The 24,718-nt window shown below is 40.0% G+C and overlaps 1 protein-coding gene across 5 annotated transcripts in view; it reads left to right on the top strand.

Annotated features, from left to right (window-relative positions):
* PDE5A (phosphodiesterase 5A) overlaps positions 1 to 24,718 on the top strand; it is a 147,858-nt gene that overhangs the window by 25,654 nt on the left and 97,486 nt on the right. For 4 of the 5 annotated variants that reach the window (XM_086407271.1, XM_086407269.1, XM_086407274.1 and 1 more), the window contains exon 3: positions 9,700 to 9,789. In XM_086407271.1, the coding sequence (XP_086263397.1) occupies positions 9,700 to 9,789 (90 nt within the window). Of the gene's footprint in view, positions 1 to 4,502; positions 4,602 to 9,699; positions 9,790 to 24,718 lie in introns of those variants that run through there. The other variant, XM_086407272.1, reaches the window with a different exon arrangement.

Raw genomic sequence — 24,718 nt, 5'->3', positions numbered from 1 at the left:
AATAGCCTAATAGAAGAGATACAAAGGGCAAGGAGTGAGGGGCGGGGAACACAAAACTTCCTTGTCCACCTTCTGTGGCAACACCATCCCAGCACACAGTAGATGACCTTTACCCAAAAGTTCCCTCAATCTGATTTTTTTTTCAGTATGTAGGGATGATTGATTAAATCACTGACCATTGGTGATTGGACTCAGTCTCCAGGCCCCTCTTCCTTATCCAGTGGCAGGGCTGAATGTTCTGATCCTCTAATCGCTCAGTTGGTTTTCCTGGCAGCCAGCCCCAGTCCTGAAGCTATTTGAGGCCTTCTCCCCCATGAGACTGCCTTACCGTGAGCTCAGGTATGCTTGGCAGGGGCTTGTTACGAATATAAAAAGACTATCAGTCAGGTAATTCCAAGGGTTTGAAGAGATCTAATGCCAGACCAAACATGTTTTGTGATTATACCACAGACCTTCTTAGCATGTGTGACCAGGTAGCACACGATGTTACTTTACCACGTTTTTGATGATGTTAAACTTGATAAGTGGGTTAAAGTGGTGCCCACTAAGTGTTTCACTATAAAGACACAGTTTTCCCATTGTAATTAATAAATATCTATAGGGACGTTATTTTGATATTGTGTGAATGCTCTTTTCCTTCTCAGTGCACTTACCACTTTGGGCATCTACTAATTTTCCAACTTTATATCAATAGTGCAATCTATATGTATTAGTTAACATTCTAATGTAAAGAATAGCTTTGCCTTCTTTATTCACTTTATTTCTATCATTATGGATGCATGGATTTTTATTTTTTTAATGAGTTATGTGGTGTTACTGTCTTATTCATATTCTCAGATTATATCCAATTTATTGGCTCCTATGTCCTTTTGGCTCAGTCTGCTGCTGCTAAGTCACGTCAGTCATGTCTGACTCTGTGCGACCCCATGGACAGCAGCCCACCAGGCTCCCCCGTCCCTGGGACTTTCCTGGCAAGAACACTGGAGTGGGTTGCCATTTCCTTCTCCAATGCATGAAAGTGAAAAGTGAAAGTGAAGTCGCTCAGTCGTGTCCAATAGATGATGCTATGAAAGTGCTACACTCAATATGCCAGCAAATTTAGAAAACTCGGCAGTGGCCACAGGACTGGAAAAGGTCAGTTTTCATTCCAATCCCAAAGAAAAGCAGTGCCAAAGAATGTCCAAACTATTGGACAATTGCATTCATCTCTCACACGCTAGCAAAGTAATGCTCAAAATTCTCCAAGCCAGGCTTCAACAGTACATGAATCGTGAACTTCCAGATGTTCAAGCTGCATTTAGAAAAGGCAGAGGAACCAGAGATCAAATTGCCAACATCCGTTGGATCATCGAAAAAGCAAGAGAGCTCCAGAAAAACATCTACTTCTGCTTTATTGACTACACCAAAGCCTTTGACTGTGTGGATCACAACAAACTGTGGAAGATTCTTAAGGAGATGGGAATACCAGATCACCTGACCTGCCTCCTGAGAAATCTGTATGCAGGTCCAGAAGTGACAGTTAGAACCATACATGGAACAACAGACTGGTTCCAAATTGGGAAAGGAGTACATCAAGGCTGTATATTGTCACCCTGCTTATTTAACTTATATGCAGAGTACATCATGCGAAACTCCAGGCTGGATGAAGCACAGGCTGGAATCAAGATTGCCAGGAGAAATGTCAATAACCTCAGATGTGCAGATGACACCACACTCATGGCAGAAAGCAAAGAAGAATTAAAGAGCCTCTTGATGGAAGTGAAAGAGGAGAGTGAAAAAGTTGGCTTAAAACTCAACATTCAGGAAACTAAGATCATGGCGTCTGGTCCCATCACTTCATGGGAAATAGATGGGGAAACAATGGAAACAGTGACAGACTTTATTTTTGGGGGCTCCAAAATCACTGCAGATGGTGACTGCAGCCGTGAAATTAAGACTCTTGCTCCTTGGAAGAAAAGCTATGACCAACCTAGACAGCACATTAAAAAGCAGAGACATTACTTTGCCAATAAAGGTCTGTCTAGTCAAAGCTATGTTTTTTCCAGTAGTCATGTATGGATGTGAGAGTTGGACTATAAAGAAAACAGCACCAAAGAATTGATGCTTTTGAACTGTGGTGTTGGAGAAGACTCTTGAGAGTCCCTTGGACTGCAAGGAGATCCAACCAGTCCATTCTAAAGGAGATCAGTCCTGAATATTCATTGGAAGGACTGATGCTGAAGCTTAAGCTCCAATACTTTGGCCACCTGATGTGAAGAAGTGACTCATTTGAAAAGACCCTGATGCTGGGAAAGATTGAACGCAGGAGAAGGGGACGACAGAGGATGACATGGTTGGATGGCATCACCCACTCAATGGACATGCCTTTGAGCAGGCTCCGGGAGTTGGTGATGGTCAGGGAGGCCTGGCAAGCTGCAGTCCATGGGGTCCCAAAGAGTCGGACACAACTGAGTGACTGAACCGATGTCTTTTTGATATGTTCCCACATCACTCTTGGCATTTTCTTGCTTTGTGGGGGAGCTGAAAGTTTTAACTACTTAGCAGGATGTTCTAGACTTACCTTACACTTTCTTTGCCATAGACCTAGGGACCCTGGTTCCTCTCAGTGGAAGGGATGGTATTTTAAAACCAAGATCTAGGCACTAGGCATGCTCATTGCTTCTAGTTTTTCAGCAGATAGAGCTGGAAAAAAAATACACAGACTAACATACACTAATATTTTATTTATTCCTATAGCTAGCTACCCACTATATTATAAACAATAAATTATTACCTCTGATTTCAATCTAACACCTCAAGGTACCTTTTGTTTTCTTCCTCCAAAAGTGAAGAACCAGGCTTCCTTCTTATTCTTTTTTTAATTCAAGTATAGTTGATTTACAGTGGCATGTTCAGATGTATAGCACAGTGGTAAAGTTTTGTGTGTGTGTGTATGTGTATATATATATACACATACACATATATTTCAGATTTTTTTCCTTTTAGGTTATTATGAAATATTGAATATAGTTCCCCAGCTTTACAGTAGGCCCTTATTGGTTATCTTTTTTATATACAGTTTGTTAATCCCAAACTCCTAATCTATTGCCCCACATTTTCCCCTTTGATAACCATAAATTTGTTTTCTGTGTGTATAGATCTATTTCTGTTTTGTAAATAAGTTAATTTGTGTCTTTTTGTTTTTTTTTAAGCTTCCACACATAAGCAGTATCATAATTACCTTTCTCTGTCTGGCTTACTTCATTTAGTGTGATAATCTTAGATCCATCCATGTTGTGCAAATGACATGATTTCATTCTTTCTCATGACTGAGTAATATTCCATTCTACAACAAAAGAGGCAGGAATACACTGGACAAAAGGCAGTCTCTTCAATAAGTGATGCTGGGAAAACTAGACAGCAACATGTGAAAGAATGAAATTAGAACATTCTACAACACCATACACAAAAATAAACGCAAAATGGATTAAAGACCTAAATGTAAGACATGTTACCATAAAACTCCTAGAGAGAAATGTCGGCAGGAAGCTCGTGGACATAAATCAGTATGTATCTTTTTGGGTCCATTTCCTTATTGTTTATATGTTTGTGCTTGTGCTCAGGCCAAGTTCCAAGCTCTTTATTCCTTTCTGTTGAATCTGTTTCTTCAGGCTGAAGAACTTTCATTAGTATTTCTTTAGGATTGGTCTGATGGTGACAAATTCTCTGATTTTGTTTAAATCATCATTTTGCCTATAATCTTGAAAGATATCTTTACTGCAAAGATACTTCTCGGTTAACAGTAGTTTTCTTTCAATATTTAAATGTTTTCCCGCTTGTTTCTGGCTTTCACTTTTCTTATGAGAAGTCAGCAGCCTTCATTTCTTACACGTTTCGTGTTATATATCATTTTCACACTGTGTGTATATGTTTAAGGTTTTCACTGACTTTAGGACATTTTTGGTCATGTGTTTAAATACTTTTTTCAGCCCCATTTTCTTCTCTTTGGACTCCAATTGTATATATGCTAGGCCATTTAATGTTGTCCCGGAGAACGTTGAGGCTCTGTTAACTTGTTACAGTTTTTGTTTTCCTCTCAGTCTTTTTGATCAGGTATTTGTCAGTCTACCTTCAGGTCACTGACTCATCCAATCTGATGTTAATCAGTGAACTCTTCATTTTAGACTTTGTACTTCTCAGTTCTAGAATTTCCATTTGGCTTTTTAAAAATACTTCTTTTCTTTCTTTGCAGAGATTCCCACCTGTTCATTATTACCATATTTTAAGTTTTTAAATACTTTTATAATACCTTCTTTGAAGTCCTTGTTGTTAATTCCAATATCTGAATCATCCTGGGGTCATTTTTTAATGACTGTTCTTTTTCTTCACTATGGGTTGTAGTTCCCTATTTCTTCATTTGTTGTGATTATGTTTATTGTAGGCTGGACATTGTGACTGTTTGTTGAAAGTCGTTTGGATTATATCATCTTCTTTTAAAACAGGGCTGACCTTTATTCTTGCAGGCAGTGAAATTACTGGAAGGTACCTCTGATGGGTGGGACCCCAGTGTCTTCAAACATTTTTATAATTGGTAGCACCATTCCACTTTCAGCTTTCAACAGGTAATTTTTGCTTGCTCTCTTAAGAGTCTTCCCAAATACATGTTGAGCCTGGCTAGCCGCTGTCTTCTGCCACTCCTCCTTTACACCCTCCCCCACCCACATCACAGCCTGTCTTATCAGGTACTTTGCCTTGCACATCCCAGCACTTTTGTTATTGTCCTTGTTCAGTCCCTAAGTCTTGTACGACTCTTTGCGACTGCATGAACTGCAGCATGCCAGAGTCCCCTGTTCTTCACTGTATCCTGAATTCACTCAGATTCAGTCCATTGAGTCTGTGATGTTGTCTAACCATCTCATCCTCTGCTTCCCCTTTTTCCTTCTGCCTTTAAGCTATCCCAGCATCAGGGTCTTTTCCAATGAGGGACTTTGCATCAGGTGGCCAGACTATTGGAGCATCAGCTTCAGCATTCATCCTTCTAGTGAATATTCAGGATTGATTTCCTTCAGGACTGACTGGTTTGATCTCCTTGTTGTCCAGGGCATTCTCAACAGTCTTCTCCAGCACCACAGTAATAAAGCATCAATTCTTCAGTGCTCAGCCTTCTTTCTGGTCCAACTCTCACAGCTGTACCTGACTACTGGAAAAACCATAGCTTTGACTTAGACGGATATTTGTCAGCAAAGTGATGTCTCTGCTTTTTAATACACTATCTAGGTTTGTCATAGCTTTCCTTGCAAGGAGCAAGCGTCTTAATTTCATGGCTGCAGTTACTATCCACAGTGATTTTGGAGCCCAAGAGAATAAAATCTGTCACTGCTTCTATTTTTTCCTTCTATTTGCCATGAAGTGGTGAGATTGGATGCCATGATCTTAGTTTTTTGAATGTTGAGTTTCAAGCCAGCTTTTTCACTCTCCTCTCTTAGCCTCATCAAGAAGCTCTTTAGTTCCTCTTCACTTTCTGCCATTAGAGTGGTATCATCTGCATTTCTGAGGTTGTTGATATTTCTCCCAGCAATCTTGAGTCCAGCATATGATTGAAAAATCCAGCCCAGCATTTTGCATTATGTACTCTGCATTTCAGTTCAATTCAGTCGCTCAGTCGTGTCTGACTCTTGGCGACCCCATGGACCACAGCATGCCAGGCTTCCCTGTCCATCACCAACTCCCGGAGTTTACCCAAACTCATGTCCATTGACTCAGTGATGCCATCCAACCATCTCATCCTCTGTCGTCCCCTTCACCTCCTGCCATCAATCTTTCGCAGCATGAGGGTCTTTTCAAATGAGTCAGTTCTTCACATGAGGTGGCCAAAGTATTGGAGTTTCAGCTTCAACATCAGTCCTTCCAGTGAACACTCAGGACTGATCTCCTTTAGGATGGACTGGTTTTATCTCCTTAAGTTAAATAAAACTTAGCAATTTTTATTAAATTGTTACAGTTTAATTTAATTTAAGGGTGACAATATAGAGCCTTGTCACACTTCTTTCCCCATTTTGAACCAGTCATTTATTCCATGTCTGGTTCTAACTGTTGTTTCTTAACCTGCATACAGATTTCTCAGGAGACAGGTAAGGTGGTGTGGTATTCCCATCTCTTTAAGAATCTTCCAGTTTATTGTAATCCACACAGTCAAAGGCTTTAACATAGTCAAACAACCATAGTCAAACGAATGTTTTTTTTTCTGGAATTCCCTTCCTTTCTCTGTGATCAGAGAAATATTGGCAATTTGATCTCTGGTTCATTTGACTTTTCTGAACCCAGCTTGTACATTTGGAAGTAATTCTTGGTTCGTGTACTGATGAAACCTAGCTTGAAGGACTTTGAGCATAACCCTGCTACCATGTGAAATGAGCACAGCGGTGCGGTAGTTTACACATTGAGAGCTGGGCCATAAAGAAAGCTGAGCGCCAAAGAACTGATGGTTTTGAACTGTGGTGCTGAAGAAGACTCTTGAGAGTCCCTTGACTGCAAGGAGATCAAACCGGTTGGTCCTAAAGAAATCAGTCCTGGATATTCATTGGAAGGACTGATGGTGAAGCTGAAGCTGCAATACTTTGGCCACCTGATGCAAAGAACTGAGTCTTTAAAAAAGACCCTGATGATGGGAAAGATTGTAGGCAGGAGGAGAAGGGGACAACAGAGGATGAGATGGTTGGATGGCGTCACTGACTCAATGGACATGAGTTTGAACAAGCTCTGGGAATTGGTGATGGACAGGGAGGCCTGGTGTCCTGCAGTCCATGGGGTTGCAAGAGTCAGATAGGACTGAGCAACTCAGCTGACCTTGAAAATTCTTAGCATTGCCCTTCTTTGGGATTGGAATGAAAACACGTTTTCTAGTCCTGTGGCCACTGCTGAGTTTTCTAAATTTGCTGTCAGGAGTGTAGCACTTTAATAGCATCACCTTTTAGGATTTGAAACCGCTCAGATGGAATTCCTTCACCTCCACTAGCTTTGTTCATAGTGATGCTTCCTAAGTCCCTCTTGACTTCACACCCCAGGATGTCTGGCTCTAGGTGAGTGATCACACCATCGTGGTTATCTGGGTCATTAAGACCTTTTCTGTACAGTTCTTCTGTGTACTCTTGCCATCTCATCTTAATCTCTTCAGCTTCTGTTAGGCCCGTACTGCTTCTGTCCCTCGTTGTGTCCATCCTTGCATGAAATGTTCTCTTGATATATCCAGTTTTTTTGAAGAGCTCTCTAGTCTTTCCCATTCTGTTGTTTTCTGCTATTTCTTTGCATCGTTCGGTTAAGAAGGCCTTCCTATCTCCCCTTGCTCTTCTCTGGAACTCTGCTTTCAGTTGGGTGTATCTTTCCCTTTCTCCCTTGCCCTTCACTTCTCTTCTTTCATCAGCTATTTGTAAAGCACTTTAGAAGCCCTGAATTCAGTTCCGTTTGGAACTGTGGTTCCTTTGCGGACCACCTGCCTTCTCCTTGGTGGGAGGAGTGCTGCCTGGAGGAGCGAGATTACCGCAGGGCAGCCATGTGCGGCCTCTGCACGGTGTGCGGTTTAGCTGTCTCAGTTGTTTGATCTGGTCGGATATTTTCCAGCAGGAGGACAAGTCTGGTACTAGTTGCTTTTTATAGGAGATGGATATTTAAGTTTTGTGGGTTTTTTTTTCACTGCCATGTTCTCATAAACAGTGAAAGAAATAACAATAGCGATAATAGTGCTCCATTTTTCTTTCAGTGGCTCCTGGACCTAGAAGCGTTAGTTCTCCGTGTTTGTAGCCCTTGTGCTGGGTGCATTGCCAAAGGCAAATTCTTTGAGATGCCAAAATTCTCTTAAAGTGATTTTGAGGCAGACATTTCTCCTACTTCTTTCACTGAAGAGTGAAATCCAAGGTTGCTGTTTATTTTAAACTTCCAGTATACACAAAATCTGTGGAAGTCTTATACATTTCAAACTCTTGCTTTGATTAGACAGTTGAGTTTAATCCTCTTCTTTATAAATTGGTCTTGTGATTCAGATATTCAGTAGCAAAATAATTGCTAAGGATGCATTTCCATTCATATTTTGATTAGCCTATGGAATAATTCCCTATATAAATTCATAATGCTTAACTTCTTTTAATTCATCCATATCAGTAGCCTGTCTGCTTTCTTTAGATACCTTGCAATATAGCATGTTATTTAAAACTGTTTTTTGGAAACATTCAGGCAAGATTTTCTCTGTCTTTTCAATACAACTTTGAACATGTTTGCAGAAAAATTAAAATGCAATAGTGTTCATTTGTAATATAAAATATGTTGATTTGCCACCATTTTGTAACTTTTGAAAGTTTGTCTTTAAGGCCAAATTCAGCCCTCTAAATGGGAAAATTAGCCTCATTTCTGACCCTAGTTTGATGGAATTTAGTGTAATCATTTACTTCATTCACAGCTTTGGCTTTGCGTGACGTTAGACTAATTAAAAAAAAAAATAGAAATGACCTTCAAAGATGAGGATTTTTCCAGTGTGAGTACTCCATATTTTCCAAAGGGAATTCCAAAAGCAGAGTTTTTACAGCAATAATTCTATTATTAGGTTGAGTATGTAAGTTCCCAAGGCTGCTGCTTTGAAGGGAACAATATTCGTTCAGATATTTATATTCTGGTACATTTGCTTCCATTCTAATTGTATGTCATGTGCTCATATCTGTCCATTTCCTTGAGCTTATCCGACCTCTACAAGATTTGTTTTAAGCTATAGTAAGCTAAGAATGATCACATTGGATAACTGTGGTATCAGTTGTTAATGAATTGCTTCATTTATTTAACAAATGTTTTTGAGTTCCTGAATTGATCTTGGGAATACAGCAATGAACCAACCCTCACAGAGTTTACAGCCTACCTTTAATCTTCTTAATCTGGTTTAATGGAAAATAGCATGCATCTTTTTTTTCTTTAACCTACATTTTGAACTTTTACACATTTCAAAAGCCCTTTGTGATTACTGGATGTGCAAGAATGTACTTTGTGAAAGGGGAAAGAGATTCAGAAGATTAAGGAGTTGTTTATAGTTTGATGAAGGCACTTTTATTAAATAAAAAAGAAAGATTTTAATTCTTATGAACATCTGAGATAGAAATACAGAATATTGAGGTAATAGATAAACAATCGTTTGTTGCTATTGTGTTATGCTCAGTCTTGTCCAACTCTTTGCGGCCCAATGTACTATAGCCCATCATGCTCCTCTAGTCACAGAACAAGGTCATTCATTACAAGGGAAGTAACATCAGTATTGGAAAGGTCATTTTGGAGGTGGTGGGTTTTATAGGAAAACATTTCAGACCAGAGATGCTTTCCTTTTTCAGAAGAATCAATGAGATGGGAATAGGCAAATTGTATTACAGAAGAGGAGAGTTGTCACTTTTTCTGGAGTTTAAGTGAGACTGTCTACATTGGTTACTCTTTTGAATTTTCTTTATTTCTTAACATTTTTTTGCATCTGTATTTATTCATGAACACTAGCTTCCTTAAAAAACTTTAAATTTATCTTTGTCAAAGATTATATGTACTTATATGATTTGATACGTTTTACAGTGATAAAATTTAACATTCAGAGCAACAAGGTAAGTCAAAGGTTAGATTTCTCTAATCCTATAAATCAGAAAAATGACATCAATCATTGAACAAGTCAGTCACTAAATTGAATTTCATCTTCCTTACTAGGATCCTCGATTCAATGCAGAAGTTGACCAAATTACAGGCTACAAGACACAAAGTATTCTTTGTATGCCAATTAAGAATCATAGGGAAGAGGTAAGCCAGTTTTCCATTTTATAAAAGGTCATTTGGAAGCATTTTTCATTTTGAAAATTTTTTTTTTTACTTTTCATACTTCTGAAATAATGCTGTAGTGCAGTTAACTGGAAAGTGCTTAAATGTTCTGCTTGATGTTTTTTTATTTAGACTTCAGTAATAGAATTGTATCCTGATTATTTACTTTTACTTAGAAATACATTTAGACATGTAATTTTTTTTACCTCTGTTTCCTGAAGATCTCACTCTATCCTAAGATATATAATTGTGGTTGTGATTATAATCAATTTATTTCATATTATATTTTGAACACTTGAATAATGCATGTTTCATAAATGGTTATCCAATCTCAGTGGTCATCAGCTGATTTTATTTTTTATTCAAAATGAGGATTTGAAAAAAATGGATATTATTGTAGCTAACTCCAGGCAAAATTTATTGTGAAATTATAACAAGCAGATGAAAATAGGTTGGTTTATATTTCATCTAATTAGAAGGTTTGGATTCTGTAAATACTGAATTCTCTCTTCATTTTACATTTATTTGAAAAAAATAGTTAATAAATGACTGTTTAAACTGAATGCTTCACTTGAGTGTTCTCAGCCCTGCGTGCACATTACAAACAACGGTGGAACTTCTAAAAAGTTACAAATTAAATCAGAATCTCTAAGGCTGGGTGTAGACACCGATACATTTGTAAAGCTCCTCAAATAATTCTAAAGTGTAGCCAGGGTTGAAAATCATCTCTCTAAGTGAAAACAAATAGATCGAAAGAGCTCCTATTTGTGGTTCTTAACCTTGGCTGCAAGTAGAATCACCTGTGGAACATTTAGAAATTCTAAAACCACAGTTGTTGTTGTTCAGTCACTAAGTCCTATCGGACTCCTGCAACCCCACAGACTATAGCCCGCCAGGCTTCTTTGTCTGCAGATTTTCCAGGCAAGAATACTGGAGTGGGTCCTTCCTGACCCAAGGGTGGAACCTGCATCTCCTCTCCTGCATTGGCAGGTGGATACTTTACCACTGAGCCACCTGGGAAGCCCATCCAGTCTTTTACCAAGTTCCACAGATTCTTTTTCTATTAGTGTTTCCCATTTCCATTTCTTTCTTTCGATTTCATTCCTGGTACCTGTACTGTACCATGATTCAGATCTTGAAGTAATGTCTGAACTTTTAAAATATTCTCCTAAGGAGTTTCTGTACTTTAAGTCAGCTTCCCTTTGATCCCCACTACGTATGCTAAAGCACAGCCTTCTAACTCCATGCTTCCAAAACAGGACTGTGCACATGGGATCTTGAAATGCAGGTTCTGAGTTCAGTAGTCTAGGTGAGCCCTGAGGGAGTCTCCCACAAGCCTGAGGTGATGCAGGTGCACCCGGCCTGCAGTCACAGGTGAACAGGTCCCGAGTCAGTAATTTCTCAGTCTTCTAAATACCTTCTCAGTGCCTTAGAGTTGCTGCATGGTTTCCTAAGGTAGTTGCAGCCATGATTACTAAAAATACCTGCAGCTAAAACATATATATGAGATTAAATAATTAATTGGCTAATTAATTATGAATGAATAAATGAAATTGAAAAGACCTTACATGGACCAATGGTGTTCTTTAATTGGATTGCCAGATAAAGGAAATACAAAGCATATCTTATGCAATATTGGGGGACATAGTTATACTAAAAAACTATTTGTTATTCATCTAAAATTAAATTTGAGTGGACATCCTATGTTTTATCTGGCTGCCCTAGTTATAAACCAGGATGTAGTTGTGTGCACTTAAGAAGGTGATGTTCAGCTTTTAGCTTATAAGTATGTTTTAAAACCATGGCCTGAGAAACAACTTTGTACTGGTCGAGAGACTTAGCCCATATCACGCTCTGGTTAAACATCTCTTTCTAAGTTTCATGAACACTGAGGACTGAGGGAATCCATGAGAATATGCAACAACATCACCAGGGTGAAGAGACTGCCTTTCTGCAAGAGAGCATCCTCTGGGTACACATGTTTCTGTCTCGGTAACTGCCAGTGAGGAAAGTGAAAGTGAAGTCGGGCAGTCGTGTCCGACTCTTTGCGACCTCATTGACTGTACCTACCAGGCTCCTCCGTCCATGGGATTTTCCAGGCAAGAGTACTGGAGTGGGGTGCTTAAACTAAAACAACAGTAACAAAAACCCCTGCTGTACTGAGGTACAAATTAGGTAATCAAATTCACTCATTTTAAGTGTATAGTTTGATGAGGTTTTTTTTTTTTAATGTTTTCCCATTTTTATTGTATCAATTTTTTTTTCTTTTTTAACTTTACAATATTGTATTGGTTTTGCCATACATCAACATGAATCTGCCATGGAATACCCGTGTTCCCCATCCTGAACCCCCCTCCCACCTCCCTCCTCATACCATCCCTCTGGGTCATCCCAGTGCACCAGCCCCAAGCATCCTGTATCCTGCATCGAACCTGGACTGGCGATTCGTTTCTTATATGATATTATACATGTTTCAATGCCATTCTCCCAAATCATCCCACCCTCTCCCTCTCCCACAGAGTCCAAAAGACTGTTGTATACATCTGTGTCTCTTTTGCTGTCTCGCATACAGGGTTATGGTTACAAGATGCATGTACAGTCCTGTGACTACCACTATCATCAAGATACAAAGTATCTGGGACTTCCATGGTGGTCCAGTGCCTAAGCCTGCGCTCCCAGTGCAGGGCCTAGGATTCGATCCTTGGTCAGGGAACTAGATCCCATGTGCTACAGCTAAAGATCCCAGTGCAGCCAAATAAATAACAACACTAATAAAATTTTGAAAAGATGCAAAGCATTTCTGTCCCCTCAGATATTTCGCTGCACCCCCGTAGTTGATCTTCTCCTCCCTCAACCCCCAGCTGCCAACAGTCCCTGAACTGTTTTCTGTCACTGATATCTTGCCTTTTCTACAATGTCACATGCATCATATAAGTGGACTCACACGGTATGTAGTCCTGTGTGTCTGCCTTCTTTCACTCTGTGTCATGCGTGTGATTCATCCGTGTTCTTGCGTGTGTAAGTAGTATGTTCCTTTTTTATTGCTGAGTGGTTATTCCGTGGTGTGGATGTGCCACGGTTTGATTATCTCTTCATCCGTTGGTAGACTTTTGAGTTGTTTTTGTCTCTTAGGAGAAGCCACGCAGTTGATGCCTGCATACTGGTCTTTTTGTGGACATATTTTCGCCTGTCTTGGGTAAATATATATGAGGGGCATTTCCAGGTCGTGTGTTGGGTGTTGAATTCTATAAGATGTTTCCAAAGTCCTTTCCAAAGTGACTGTGCCATACGCTTTTTTAACCGCTGATGTGTATGAGAGTTCTAGTTGCTTCACATCCCTAGGCAACACATGTCGGTGTCAACTTTTAAAAGTTTTAGCACTTAAATTTGGTTACGTGAATAAATAACCTCGCTCACAGTCACGGGCCATCTGCTCGCTTACAGACCTGAGTAAAGTGAGTTCAGCCGCAGGTCCCCAGACTGTGACTTTCCAGAGCTCCCCCTAAGATTTCTGCTGCATTGTTCAGCATTCTCAGCATTGCCTGCCTCCAGGCCTCTTCTTCCTCCCCTGCTGTCTCTGTTTGACCCTGCGATGATTTGATGAGAAGACTGAGCTCTTCACTGGTTTTCACAAAAGCGTATTCACACAGAACATTTCATGAGATAAAGAATTTTCAGTGACTTCACTGGCGTCTTAGTAACTTTACTGATGGGAAGGTTTCCAAACACAGCTTTTTAAACATCTTGCTGACCCTCCCCATTCTTTGTCCTCTCCTCCCACGCTCACACTGCTGGGTTTGAAATTATTTCCTGTGAGAATTATTTCTTCAGAAAAAAAGGAATGAAGAGAAACAGAAAAATAGTCATACTCTCAGCTTGGTTGTGGTATAAAAAGTCATTTAGCTGACCAAGAACACTAAGAAGATGAACTGTATGGACTCCAAAATTATCTTTAGATTTATAGATACATAAACAAACTGGGAGTAATGTTTGCTGTTGTGTACATGCAATAGAAAAGTGCTCTTTCTCCCACCAAGCTTTTTAAATCACAATGGGAGAGCCCCAGTAGGGCTTTGGGGAGTAGTTGTTAACGCTTGCTCTGAGCTCGAGTCCCATCTTCAACACTTACTTGATGAGAAACCAGGATGGAATTGGTTAATCCCTTGACTCTTCAGTTTCCTCAGCTGCTGAATGAGGGTTGTAAAAGGACGTACCTCACAGGGTTGTTGTAAAGATTAAATGTGTTTGTTCATGCAAAGGGCTTGACATAGTTCCTGGCACACGGGAAGCGATCCATAAATGTCAACTGTCATTTGTTTAAAGGAGACATGGAACTTTCATGAGAAAAAAAGGATGGAGAGGTCATCAGTCACATAAGAAGCAGCCAGCTGGGATCAAATGATGGCCAGCACAGTCCTTGACTGGTCTGTTCACCCTCTAACAAACCTTAAGCTTCAAAGAAAGATACTTTTCATTGTTTTTGCTCATAAATGAGGCAAAGTAAATTTGGTTTCTTCTCTTTGTGTTAGTGCAGTTGTATCATGTAAGTGGACACTGACTCCAACCAATTACCAAGGAACCGCAGATGAAATGTGATTATTGATTGTTTAGTAAATGCCTTGGCGCCTTTTAGTGACCCTAGTTTCTTAAGGTACCAGCTCTGGAGAGCTGATTGAAAGGAGCAATTGAATACTGAATACTAGGGTCTGAACTACAACATAGTCCAGAATATTCAGGAAGGTTTTTAAGATTCAGTAAAATATGTAATCACTTCATCTGCCTCTCTTCTTGTGAAATCTTCCAACTAATTGAACATTTTCAGGAATTCTTTGCATTAGTGTTACAATTGTAAGTGTGATAGTGCAATGCCTTTTTGAAACTCAAGATCATAGATATTCCTAAAACTTCTGTGATATAATTTTTTTTAAGTCATAGAGGATAAATGTTTACAACCTTCCCTTCTCTGTATACTCCCTTCTAAGACAGTGGGGTTAATGGGCAAAGGGTGGTGGTGGTAGGGAGCGGACTGGAAACGCTAAAAGAAGCTAAAGTAATTTATTTGGGAAAGGTCACAGAACTATTGGCTAGAGGAAATGAATGAGGACAAAAAGTAAAGGGGTCAAGGGAGAGAAAAGAGCCAGTCTAGGCTGTATAATAAAATGGTTTGAGGAACAACGTGGGTAGGACTTGGGAAATAACTCCTTATCCTGTGGAAACTGTTTGGAGGACTTGATGCATGTTAATTCTTTTAAATCTTTGTCACAACCAGAGGAGGTGGTCATTAATTTATTCCCACTTACAGAAGATGAAACTGAGATACGGGACATTTAGGGAACTTGGCCAAAGTCACATAACTAAAACTTGGCGAATCTGAAATTGAAACCTAGGCAGGAGGGTTATTTAAAATTCCATTGTGGACGATGACTGCGCTCTCTTTCTTCCGCCTCATTGTTTTCTTGAGCTGCTGCAGTAAATGTTTAGATTACTTTTGATTTGGGGGTAGGAAGTTCCCTGATGTGATATGTGACCACGTAGAAGCCAGGCTTGAAGGTGGAGACAAGGAGAACTGGCTATATTCTGGTGGCTCTTCAAAGTTGTGTTCAAACCACTCTGCCGACAGACCTTTTTAAATTGGAAAAAAAAAAAAGAAGAAGAAAGGGAGCAGGTGGGGGTGGGGAGGAAGAGGGGTCAGAGTCTGCCCTTTATAATGTATTTGGAGTGATACATCCAGTAAACATGAAGAAATGTTTTCCAGGGATGTGAGCTGCAGGAGCATGGTTCATGTGAATCTGGGCGCGTGTGCTCTGTGACGTGCACAGGAAGCATCATGAAAACATTTATAGCAAGTGTGTAAATTTTTAGAGCTGCGGTTAAATTTCTTTTAGGCTTAACACTGGATTTTTCAGGCCTGGGCACTTGGATCCATTTTTTTTATTTTTGTCATACGCATTAGTTATTACTATAACTAGATGGTTCTTTTATGTTTAGTAAAGAAGCGTAGGGAAACTCAGGAGGAGGAAATGGCAACCCACTGCAGTATTCTTGCCTGGTGAGTCCTGTGGACGGGGGAGCCTGGTGGGCTGCCGTCTGTGGGGTCGCACAGAGTTGGGCATGACTGAAGCGACTTAGCAGCAGCAGCAGCAGGGAAACTCAGCCTTTTCTCTGTAGCTCAGCTGATGTATTCCTGAAACACTACCCTCTCTTGAAGTATTGCTTATTATGGCATGTGGACATGAGTGCTTTGTTTTCCAATGGCTGCATCAATGAGGTAGAAGCCAGGACATTGTGAAATAATGCAAGTTCTTGAAAACGTTCCTGTTGATCTGAGGTGGAGATTATATCCAATAATGTCAGGTTAGGCTGACACCTGTTTTCTCTTGGTTGAATGTCGACTCCGGTTATTAAGCAGAAATCTAATTTGGAATCAGAGCTTTTATTCTCCTCTGTTTTTATCATCTTGAGTTTATCTTATCGTACTTGATGACATAATTCTTCAGTGCAAATGTAACAGCCATAAAGAAATATTTATGATAAGGTTGTTTTTTTTTTTTTTTGGCAGTGTGATAAAGGAGCATTTTTAGCTCTCTATCTAACTGTTTATATCTTCTTTTAAAAGAAACCTGAAAAACTTCAAAACATATCAGCTAATTTTATGATATAAATATTTTGATGAGTCAGAGAGGTTTGTTGCATGCCAAAAATCATAAAGTAAAGCATTAACGGAATCAAGTTTATAAATCTTAAGTGCAGTATACAAAAGTAAATGTTTTCCAAAACTAGGCTACATGACTTTATCTGCTCATTTAAAAATTTTTTCAGTTCAGTTCAGTTGCTCAGTCGTGTCCGACTCTTTGCAACCCCATGGACTGCAGCACACCAGGCCTCCCTGTGCATCACCAACTCCCAGAGTTTACTCAAACTCATGTCCGTTGAGTCGGTGATACCATCTAACCATCTCATCTTCTGTCGTCCCCTTGTACTCCCGCCTTCAATCTTTCCCAGCATCAGGCTCTTTTCAAATGAGTCCGCTCTTTGCATCAGGTGGCCAAAGTATTGAAGTTTCAACTTCAACATCAGTCCTTCCAATGACTATTCAGGACTGATTTCCTTGAGGATGGACTGGTTGGATCTCCTTGCAGGCCAAGGGACTCTGAAGAGTCTTCTCCAACACCACAGTTCAAAAGCATCAATTCTTCGGTGCTCAGCTTTCTTTATAGTCCAACTCTCACATCCGTACATGACTACTGGAAAAACCATAGTTTTGACTAGATGGACCTTTGTTGGTAAAGTAATGTCTCTGCTTTTTAATATGCTGTCTAGGTTGGTCATAACTTTCCTTCCAGGAAGTAATCGTCTTTTAATTTCATGGCTGCAGTCACCATCTGCAGTGATTTTGGAACCCAAAAAACAAAGTTTGCCACTGTTTCCCCATCTGTTTGCCATAAAGTAATGGGGCCGGTCATCCTCTCTTAAATGATCTTATCTTAAAAGTAATTGTTGAATCAATGTAATATGTAAAGCACTGGTCTAGGCAATGAGGTTTTTTTTTTGTTTTTTTTTTTTAATGAAGCAAGGAAGATACTTAAAAAAATTTTTTTTTCAGTTTCATTGAGAAGATTTTGTATCAGAAATTAAACATCAGTACAAGGTAACAGGACAATGTTAAATACGTTCGGTATTCAGTGCATAAATTTGAAAGTCTGGATTTTTGAGAGCCAGAGAAATCACAGAGGAAGGATGAAAGCTGTGGTTTCATACAGCAGATCCCTGCTGTGTTTATCCCACAGCCTTGAGAGAGGAAGCTGGGAGATGGTGGAGGCAGGCGAAATACTTGTGTATGACATCCTGCTTGCACTACTGGAAAACTGAGCTTTTCTTAAACTGGACATGTAAGCTTGGAAAAATAAATGTTAGAGCCTTATACATAATCCTACAATTCCAAATCAGCCTAGATGAAAACATAGCTACACAAATAAGGAGAGTTTAATTGTAGACGGGCAGTGGATGTAGATCTATTTTAGTCCTGAAGAATTGGCTAGTTATATATATTTTTTTAATTTATAAAATGCCCATTGCATTTATTCCCCTGTGATATTTTCTCATAGCTTTGTTTTAGAAACAAAACAAAAATACTCTGAAAAGTTTCCGATGGTTCCAGACTTGATATCTTGATGTTGATGGTCTTTTCCTTTTTCCACATTGCCCTTTAAATAATAAACAAGTGTATTTTACAAAAAAGATGGTAACGATTTTCCTCAGGAAAAAACATTTCTTAAGAGTATCAGAGGAACAATATAGTACTAATAGGTTAGATTCCTGAGGCCACACTGCTGATCCTGGAGAAGAGTGAATAAACCCTTGAGACTGAATATTACGTTAATGGTAGGCTACAAATTTTATTGTGGATGCTCAGAAAATTGGTTCAGAGTGAATGCTGTGTTTTCTTCAATATGAGGTTTATCTTCATTGTACTTTTAGAATAATCATTCTCGAACTTCATTTTAAGTTTGATAGAGCATTTATAAGTTTAATTTTGAGATGTTTTATATAGATCCTGAAGTATGACTAGTAGAGATCTGGAACCAGTTGCAGATATGCATAATTTCTTTGTATAACATCTGACCCAGAGCCACATAATTACACCTTGGGATGGATTTTTATTATTAAATAATTTTCATGCATTATTAATTTTTATGCATTCTTAAAGAGTTTAGATAGTTGTCAGTGACATGGCTGCTATCAGTAGATATATATATGAACATCTGTATCCATCTAAAAGCTAAGATGACATAGGTAAAATGCTTTATAAACTATGTATTTTATATTCCTTCTTATTAAATCCACATTGAAAAGTTCCTGCTTATTTCTCTTCTACCACAGAGTGGAAATTAATATTCTATGCAGAGTTCAAATTAAAGTGTAAGAGATGATATTTAAAATTTTTTGAATCATAATCATCTTTGTGTGTTTTTTTTTTTTTTTTGGCATCACTTGGTGAAGTAAAGTGAAAATGGTCTGGATTTAGAATTCCAGATCCATTTGATTATTACTAATTAGTTGGTGATCATGAGGGTGACATTAATGATCTCTAAGCTTAGTGATTTTGAACAGCAGCCTCTGTTATCTCAGTTTCCGTGGTTCAGGAATGCCCGAGCGGCCTAGCCAGCTGGGTGGCTCCGGCCTGGGCTCCCTGCCCGTGCTGCACTCAGGATGCTGTGGGGACACCTGCCTCGTGTGTGAGCATGCGCTTCCCAGAGGGCTCGCTCGCCCTGGCAGCAGACCCTCCCATATCACGCTGTGTCCTCAGCATGTGGCAAAGAGCGAGCATGGAGCAATCAGCCACGCCTTGGATGATCAAGGCCCCAGAGCTGCTCACTTTTGCCTCATAGTAACTATTCACTGGAAGCCAGGCGTCAGGGACTTCCCTGGGGTCCCGGGGCTAAGGCTCCACACCCCCAGTGCAGAAGGTCTGGGTTCAATCCTTGGTCAAGGAACTAGATCCCACGTGCCGCAACTAAGAGTTTGTCTGCTGCAACTAGAGCTCGCCTGTTCTGCAGCTAAGACCTGATGTAGCCAAATAAATAAATATAAAAAAGGGAAAGAAGCCAGGCATCAAATCCAGACTCAGGAGGAGGGCAATGAGGTGCCACCTCTTGAAGAGAGGAATGTCAAAGGGTGAGTGGACATACTGTGAAACCACCAAATGTACCAAGTGTATTTTGAGGCTTCAGTATCTTTCCTTAAAACTGGCCAGATGATAAACGAGGAACTCTACTTTTTAATTAAAACAGTATCCTAGGGACTTCCCTGGTGGTCCAGCAGTTAAGAATCCACCTTGGAATGCAGGGGATGCAGGTTCAATCCCTGGCCAGGGAACAAGATCCCACCTGCTGTGGAGCAACTAAGACTGTGCACCACAGCTGCTGAGCCGTGCTCCACAACGAGAGAGTCCTGTGCCACAACAGAAGTTCTCACCTGAGAACAACTAAGACCCCATTCAGCAAATAAATAAATGAAAATATTAAAAAAAATAAAATAATATCTTAAACAACAAGGACCTACTATGTAGCACAGGAAACTTATTCAGTATCTTCTAATAATCTATAATAGAAAAGAATCTGAAAAAGAATATATTTGTATATAGATAAAGAGGTTTGCTGTGCTCCTGAAACATAAGTCACCTATCAGATCAGATCAGATCAGATCAGTCGCTCAGTCCTGTCTGACTCTTTGCGACCCCATGAATCACAGCAGGCCAGGCCTCCCTGTCCATCACCAACTCCCGGAGTTCACTCAGACTCACGTCCATCGAGTCAGTGATGCCATCCAGCCATCTCATCCTCTGTCGTCCCCTTCTCCTCCTGCCCCCAATCCCTCCCAGCATCAGACTCTTTTCCAATGAGGCAACTCTTAGCATGAGGTGGCCAAAGTACTGGAGTTTCAGCTTTAGCATCATTCCTTCCAAAGAAATCCCAGGGCTGATCTCCTTCAGAATGGACTGGTTGGATCTCCTTGCAGTCCAAGGAACTCTCAAGAGTCTTCTCCAACACCACAGTTCAAAAGCATCAATTCTTCGGCGCTCAGCCTTCTTCACAGTCCAACTCTCACATCCATACATGACCAATGGAAAAACCATAGCCTTGACTAGACAGACCTTTATTGGCAAAGTAATGTCTCTGCTTTTGAATATGCTATCTAGGTTGGGCATAACCTTCCTTACAAGGAGTAAGGGTCTTTTAATTTCATGGCTACAGTCACCATCTGTAGTGATTTTGGAGCCCCCAAAAATAAAGTCTGACACTATGTCCACTGTTTCCCCATCTATTTCCCATGAAGTGATGGGACCGGATGCCATGATCTTCGTTTTCTGAATGTTGAGCTTTAAGCCAACTTTTTCACTCTCCACTTTCACTTTCATCAAGAGGCTTTTGAGTTCCTCTTCACTTTCTGCCATAAGGGTGGTATCATCTGCATATCTGAGGTTATTGATATTTCTCCTGGCAGTCTTGATTCCAGCTTGTGTTTCTTCCAGTCCAGCGTTTCTCATGATGTACTCTGCATATAAGTTAAATAAACAGGGTGACAATATACAGCCTTGATGAACTCCTTTTCCTATTTGGAACCAGTCTGTTGTTCCATGTCCAGTTCTAACTGTTGCTTCCTGACCTGCCTACAAATTTCTCAAGAGGCAGATCAGGTGGTCTGGTATTCCCATCTCTTTCAGAATTTTCCACAGTTTATTGTGATCCACACAGTCAAAGGCTTTGGCATAGTCAATAAAGGAGAAATAGATGTTTTTCTGGAACTCTCTTGCTTTTTCTATGATCCAGCGGATGTTGGCAATTTGATCTCTGGTTCCTCTGCCTTTTCTAAAACCAGCTTGAACATCAGGAAGTTCACGGTTCACATATTGCTGAAGCCTGGCTTGGAGAATTTTGAGCATTACTTTACTAGCGTGTGAGATGAGTGCAATTGTGCGGTAGTTTGAGCATTCTTTGTCATTGCCTTTCTTTGGGATTGGAATGAAAACTGACCTTTTCCAGTCCTGTGGCCACTGCTGAGTTTTCCAAATTGCTGGCATATTGAGTGCAGCTCTTTCACAGCATCATCTTTCAGGATTTGGAATAGTTCAACTGGAATTCCATCACCTCCACTAGGTTTGTTTGTAGTGATGCTTTCTAAGGCCCACTTGACTTCACATTCCAGGATGTCTGGCTCTAGGTCAGTGATCGCACCATCGTGATTATCTGGGTCGTGAAGATCTTTTTTGTACAGTTCTTCTGTGTATTCTTGCCATCTCTTCTTAATATCTTCTGCTTCTGTTAGGTCCGTACCATTTCTGTCCTTTATCGAGCTCATCTTTGCATGAAATGTTCCTCTGGTATCTCTGATTTTCTTGAAGAGATCCCTAGTCTTTCCCATTCTGTTGTTTTCCTCTATTTCTTTGCATTGATCACTGAGTAAGGCTTTCTTATCTCTTCTTGCTATTCTTTGGAACTCTGCATTCAGATGTTTATATCTTTCCTTTTCTCCTTTGCTTTTCGCTTCTCTTCTTTTCTCAGCTATTTGTAAGGCCTCCCCAGACAGCCATTTTGCTTTTTTGCATTTCTTTTCTATGGGAATGGTCTTGATCCCTGTCTCCTGTACAATGGCACGAACCTCATTCCATAGTTCATCAGGCACTCTATCTATCAGATCTAGGCCCTTAAATCTATTTCTCACTTCCACTGTATAATCATAAGGGATTTGATTTAGATCATACCTCAATGGTCTAGTGGTTTTTCCTACTTTCTTCAATTTAAGTCTGAATTTGGCAATAAGGAGTTCATGGTCTGAGCCACAGTCAGCTCCTGGTCTTGTTTTTGCTGACTGTATAGAGCTTCTCCATCTTTGGCTGCAAAGAATATGATCAGTCTGATTTCGGTGTTGACCATCTGGTGATGTCCATGTATAGAGTCTTCTCTTGTGTTGTTGGAAGAGGGTGTTTGTTATGACCAGTGTATTTTCTTTGCAAAACTCTATTAGTCTTTGCCCTGCTTCATTCTGTATTCCAAAGCCAAACTTGCCTGTTACTCCAGGTGTTTCTTGACTTTCTACTTTTGCATTCCAGTCCCCTATAATGAAAAGGACATCTTTTTTGGGTGTTAGTTCTAAAAGGTCTTGTAGGTCTTCATAGAACCATTCAACTTCAGCTTCTTCAGTGTTACTGGTTGGGGCATAGACCTGGATTACTGTGATATTGCATGGTTTGCCTTGGAAACGAACAGAGATCATTCTGTCGTTTTTGAGATTGCATCCAAGTACTCCATTTCGGACTCTTGTTGACCATGATGGCTACTCCATTTCTTCTGAGGGATTCCTGCCCGCAGTAGTAGATATAATGGTCATCTGAGTTAAATTCACCCATTCCAGTCCATTTCAGTTTGCTGAGTCCTAGAATGTTGACATTCACTCTTGCCATCTCTTGTTTGACCACTTCCAACAGTAAAAAAAAAAAAAAAAATCTTAAAAATTATTGTTTTTCAGCCTTTCATGTACTAAAAAAATAATATCTACCAGAGGCAACACAGATAAGAGTTTTAAAAAATTTGGCAAGTTGGTATATGTGCTCTTCCAGACTGGCTTGAGTCAAAGAGGAAGTACAATCAGAAGAGGAAGCATGCACGCATGCTAACTCACTTCAGTCATGTCTGACTCTTTGCAATGCCATGGGCCATAGCGGGCCAGGCTCCTCTGTCCATGGAATTCTCCAGGCGAGAATACTGGAGTGGGTTGCAATTCCCTTCTCCATTTAAGAGGAAGACTGAGGAGACAAGAGGAAGATGCCTGCTGTTTGAGCTATGGCAAATGATTGAGGTGTTAAAAGTCTTAAAATATTATGTCACAAATGCAAGTCTTTGTGAGATCACTGTTTGCATGTAGCTTAAGTACTTGGCTTCTTAATACCCATGGGAAAATACCCACTGGTGTGTCTTTATGATCTGTTATCTCTCTGCACCATATTTTCTGCCTCCCTCATGGATCACAACTGGAAGCAATGTGTCCAGTACTTCAGCCCAGTGTTTGCTTGAGTATAAACTGGGGATGAGGCCATACAGGCAGGCCGAGGCAAAGTCACAGAGTCCTTAAATTGCCATGCAAACGAGGTGCTGGGTTTTATTTTATTTTTTAAGCCAGGAAGCATTTGCTATCATTTAAAGATCTGTGTGGCCACAGCATTAAGGATGAACAGTTTCCTTTGTTTATACTGTAACCCAGAGCCACATAATTTGACACTTGATAGAGTTTGATTTCCATATTTGTTCATACGCAGAGAAGGTTCTGTCTGGAAGCAGGGCAGTTGGTAAGGAGGAGTTTACATAATCCAGACTAGGAGTGGACTTGTTACACCTCTGTTTATGGGGGTGAGGGATTGATTTGATGGAGGGTTGAGTGGAAGGAAGAATGTAGAATACTTTCTAGGTTTTCTAGGTAGATGTAATGAGGGAGAATTGTGATATTTCCTAAAATAGAACATGCAAAAGAGAGAATTGGTTTGTGGGGATGAAAACAGTTGGCTCTTTCGGGGGCAGTGGGTGGATATGTTGTCTTACTGTCTGTTATTTTCTCCTCTCTCCTCAGATCTCAGTGCTGTGTCCCCATCCCCACTTTGAGCTGGTGGTCTTGCTTACTATTTCGGTGAAAAACAAAGCAATTAGAGGCGTCCTTCCACAGAGCGCTTCCCCATCTCTTTTCCCCCTCCTGTATCTGACTTTATACCCTCTAGATTCCTGCCTCCCCCCTCCCTTTTTTTTCTTTCTTCTCTAAGTAAAAAAATTAAGAAAGCTGTGGTACATATACACAATGGAGTATTACTCAGCCATTAAAAAGAATACATTTGAATCAGTTCTAATGAGATGGATGAAACTGGAACCTATTATACAGAGTGAAGTAAGCCAGAAAGAAAAACACCAATACAGTATACTAATGCATATATATGGAATTTAGAAAGATGGTAACAATAACCCTGTGTACGAGACAGCAAAAGAGACACCGATGTATAGATCAGTCTTATGGACTCTGTGGGAGAGGGAGAGGGTGGGGAGATTTGGGAGAATAGCATTGAAACATGTATAATATCATGTATGAAACGAGTTGCCAGTCCAGGTTCGATGCACTGTACTGGATGCTTGGGGCTGGTGCACTGGGACGACCCAGAGGGAGGGTAGGGGAGGGAGGAGGGAAGAGGGTTCAGGATGGGGAACACGGGTATACCTGTGGCGGACTCATTTTGATATTTGGCAAAACTAATACAATATTGTAAAGTTTAAAAATAAAATCAAATTAAAAAATAAAAAAATTTAAAAAAAAGAATGAAATAAAAAAAATTGTTTAGGGTTTGGGGGGGTTGCTTTTTTTTTTTTTAATTAAA

The sequence above is a fragment of the Bos grunniens genome, chromosome 6 (assembly GCF_055505025.1).
Source record: "Bos grunniens cultivar Pamir isolate PY7600 chromosome 6, Bosgru_T2T1.0, whole genome shotgun sequence".
In the NCBI taxonomy this organism is placed as follows: Eukaryota; Metazoa; Chordata; class Mammalia; order Artiodactyla; family Bovidae; genus Bos; species Bos grunniens.
This window is presented reverse-complemented; position numbering and strand designations above follow the sequence as displayed.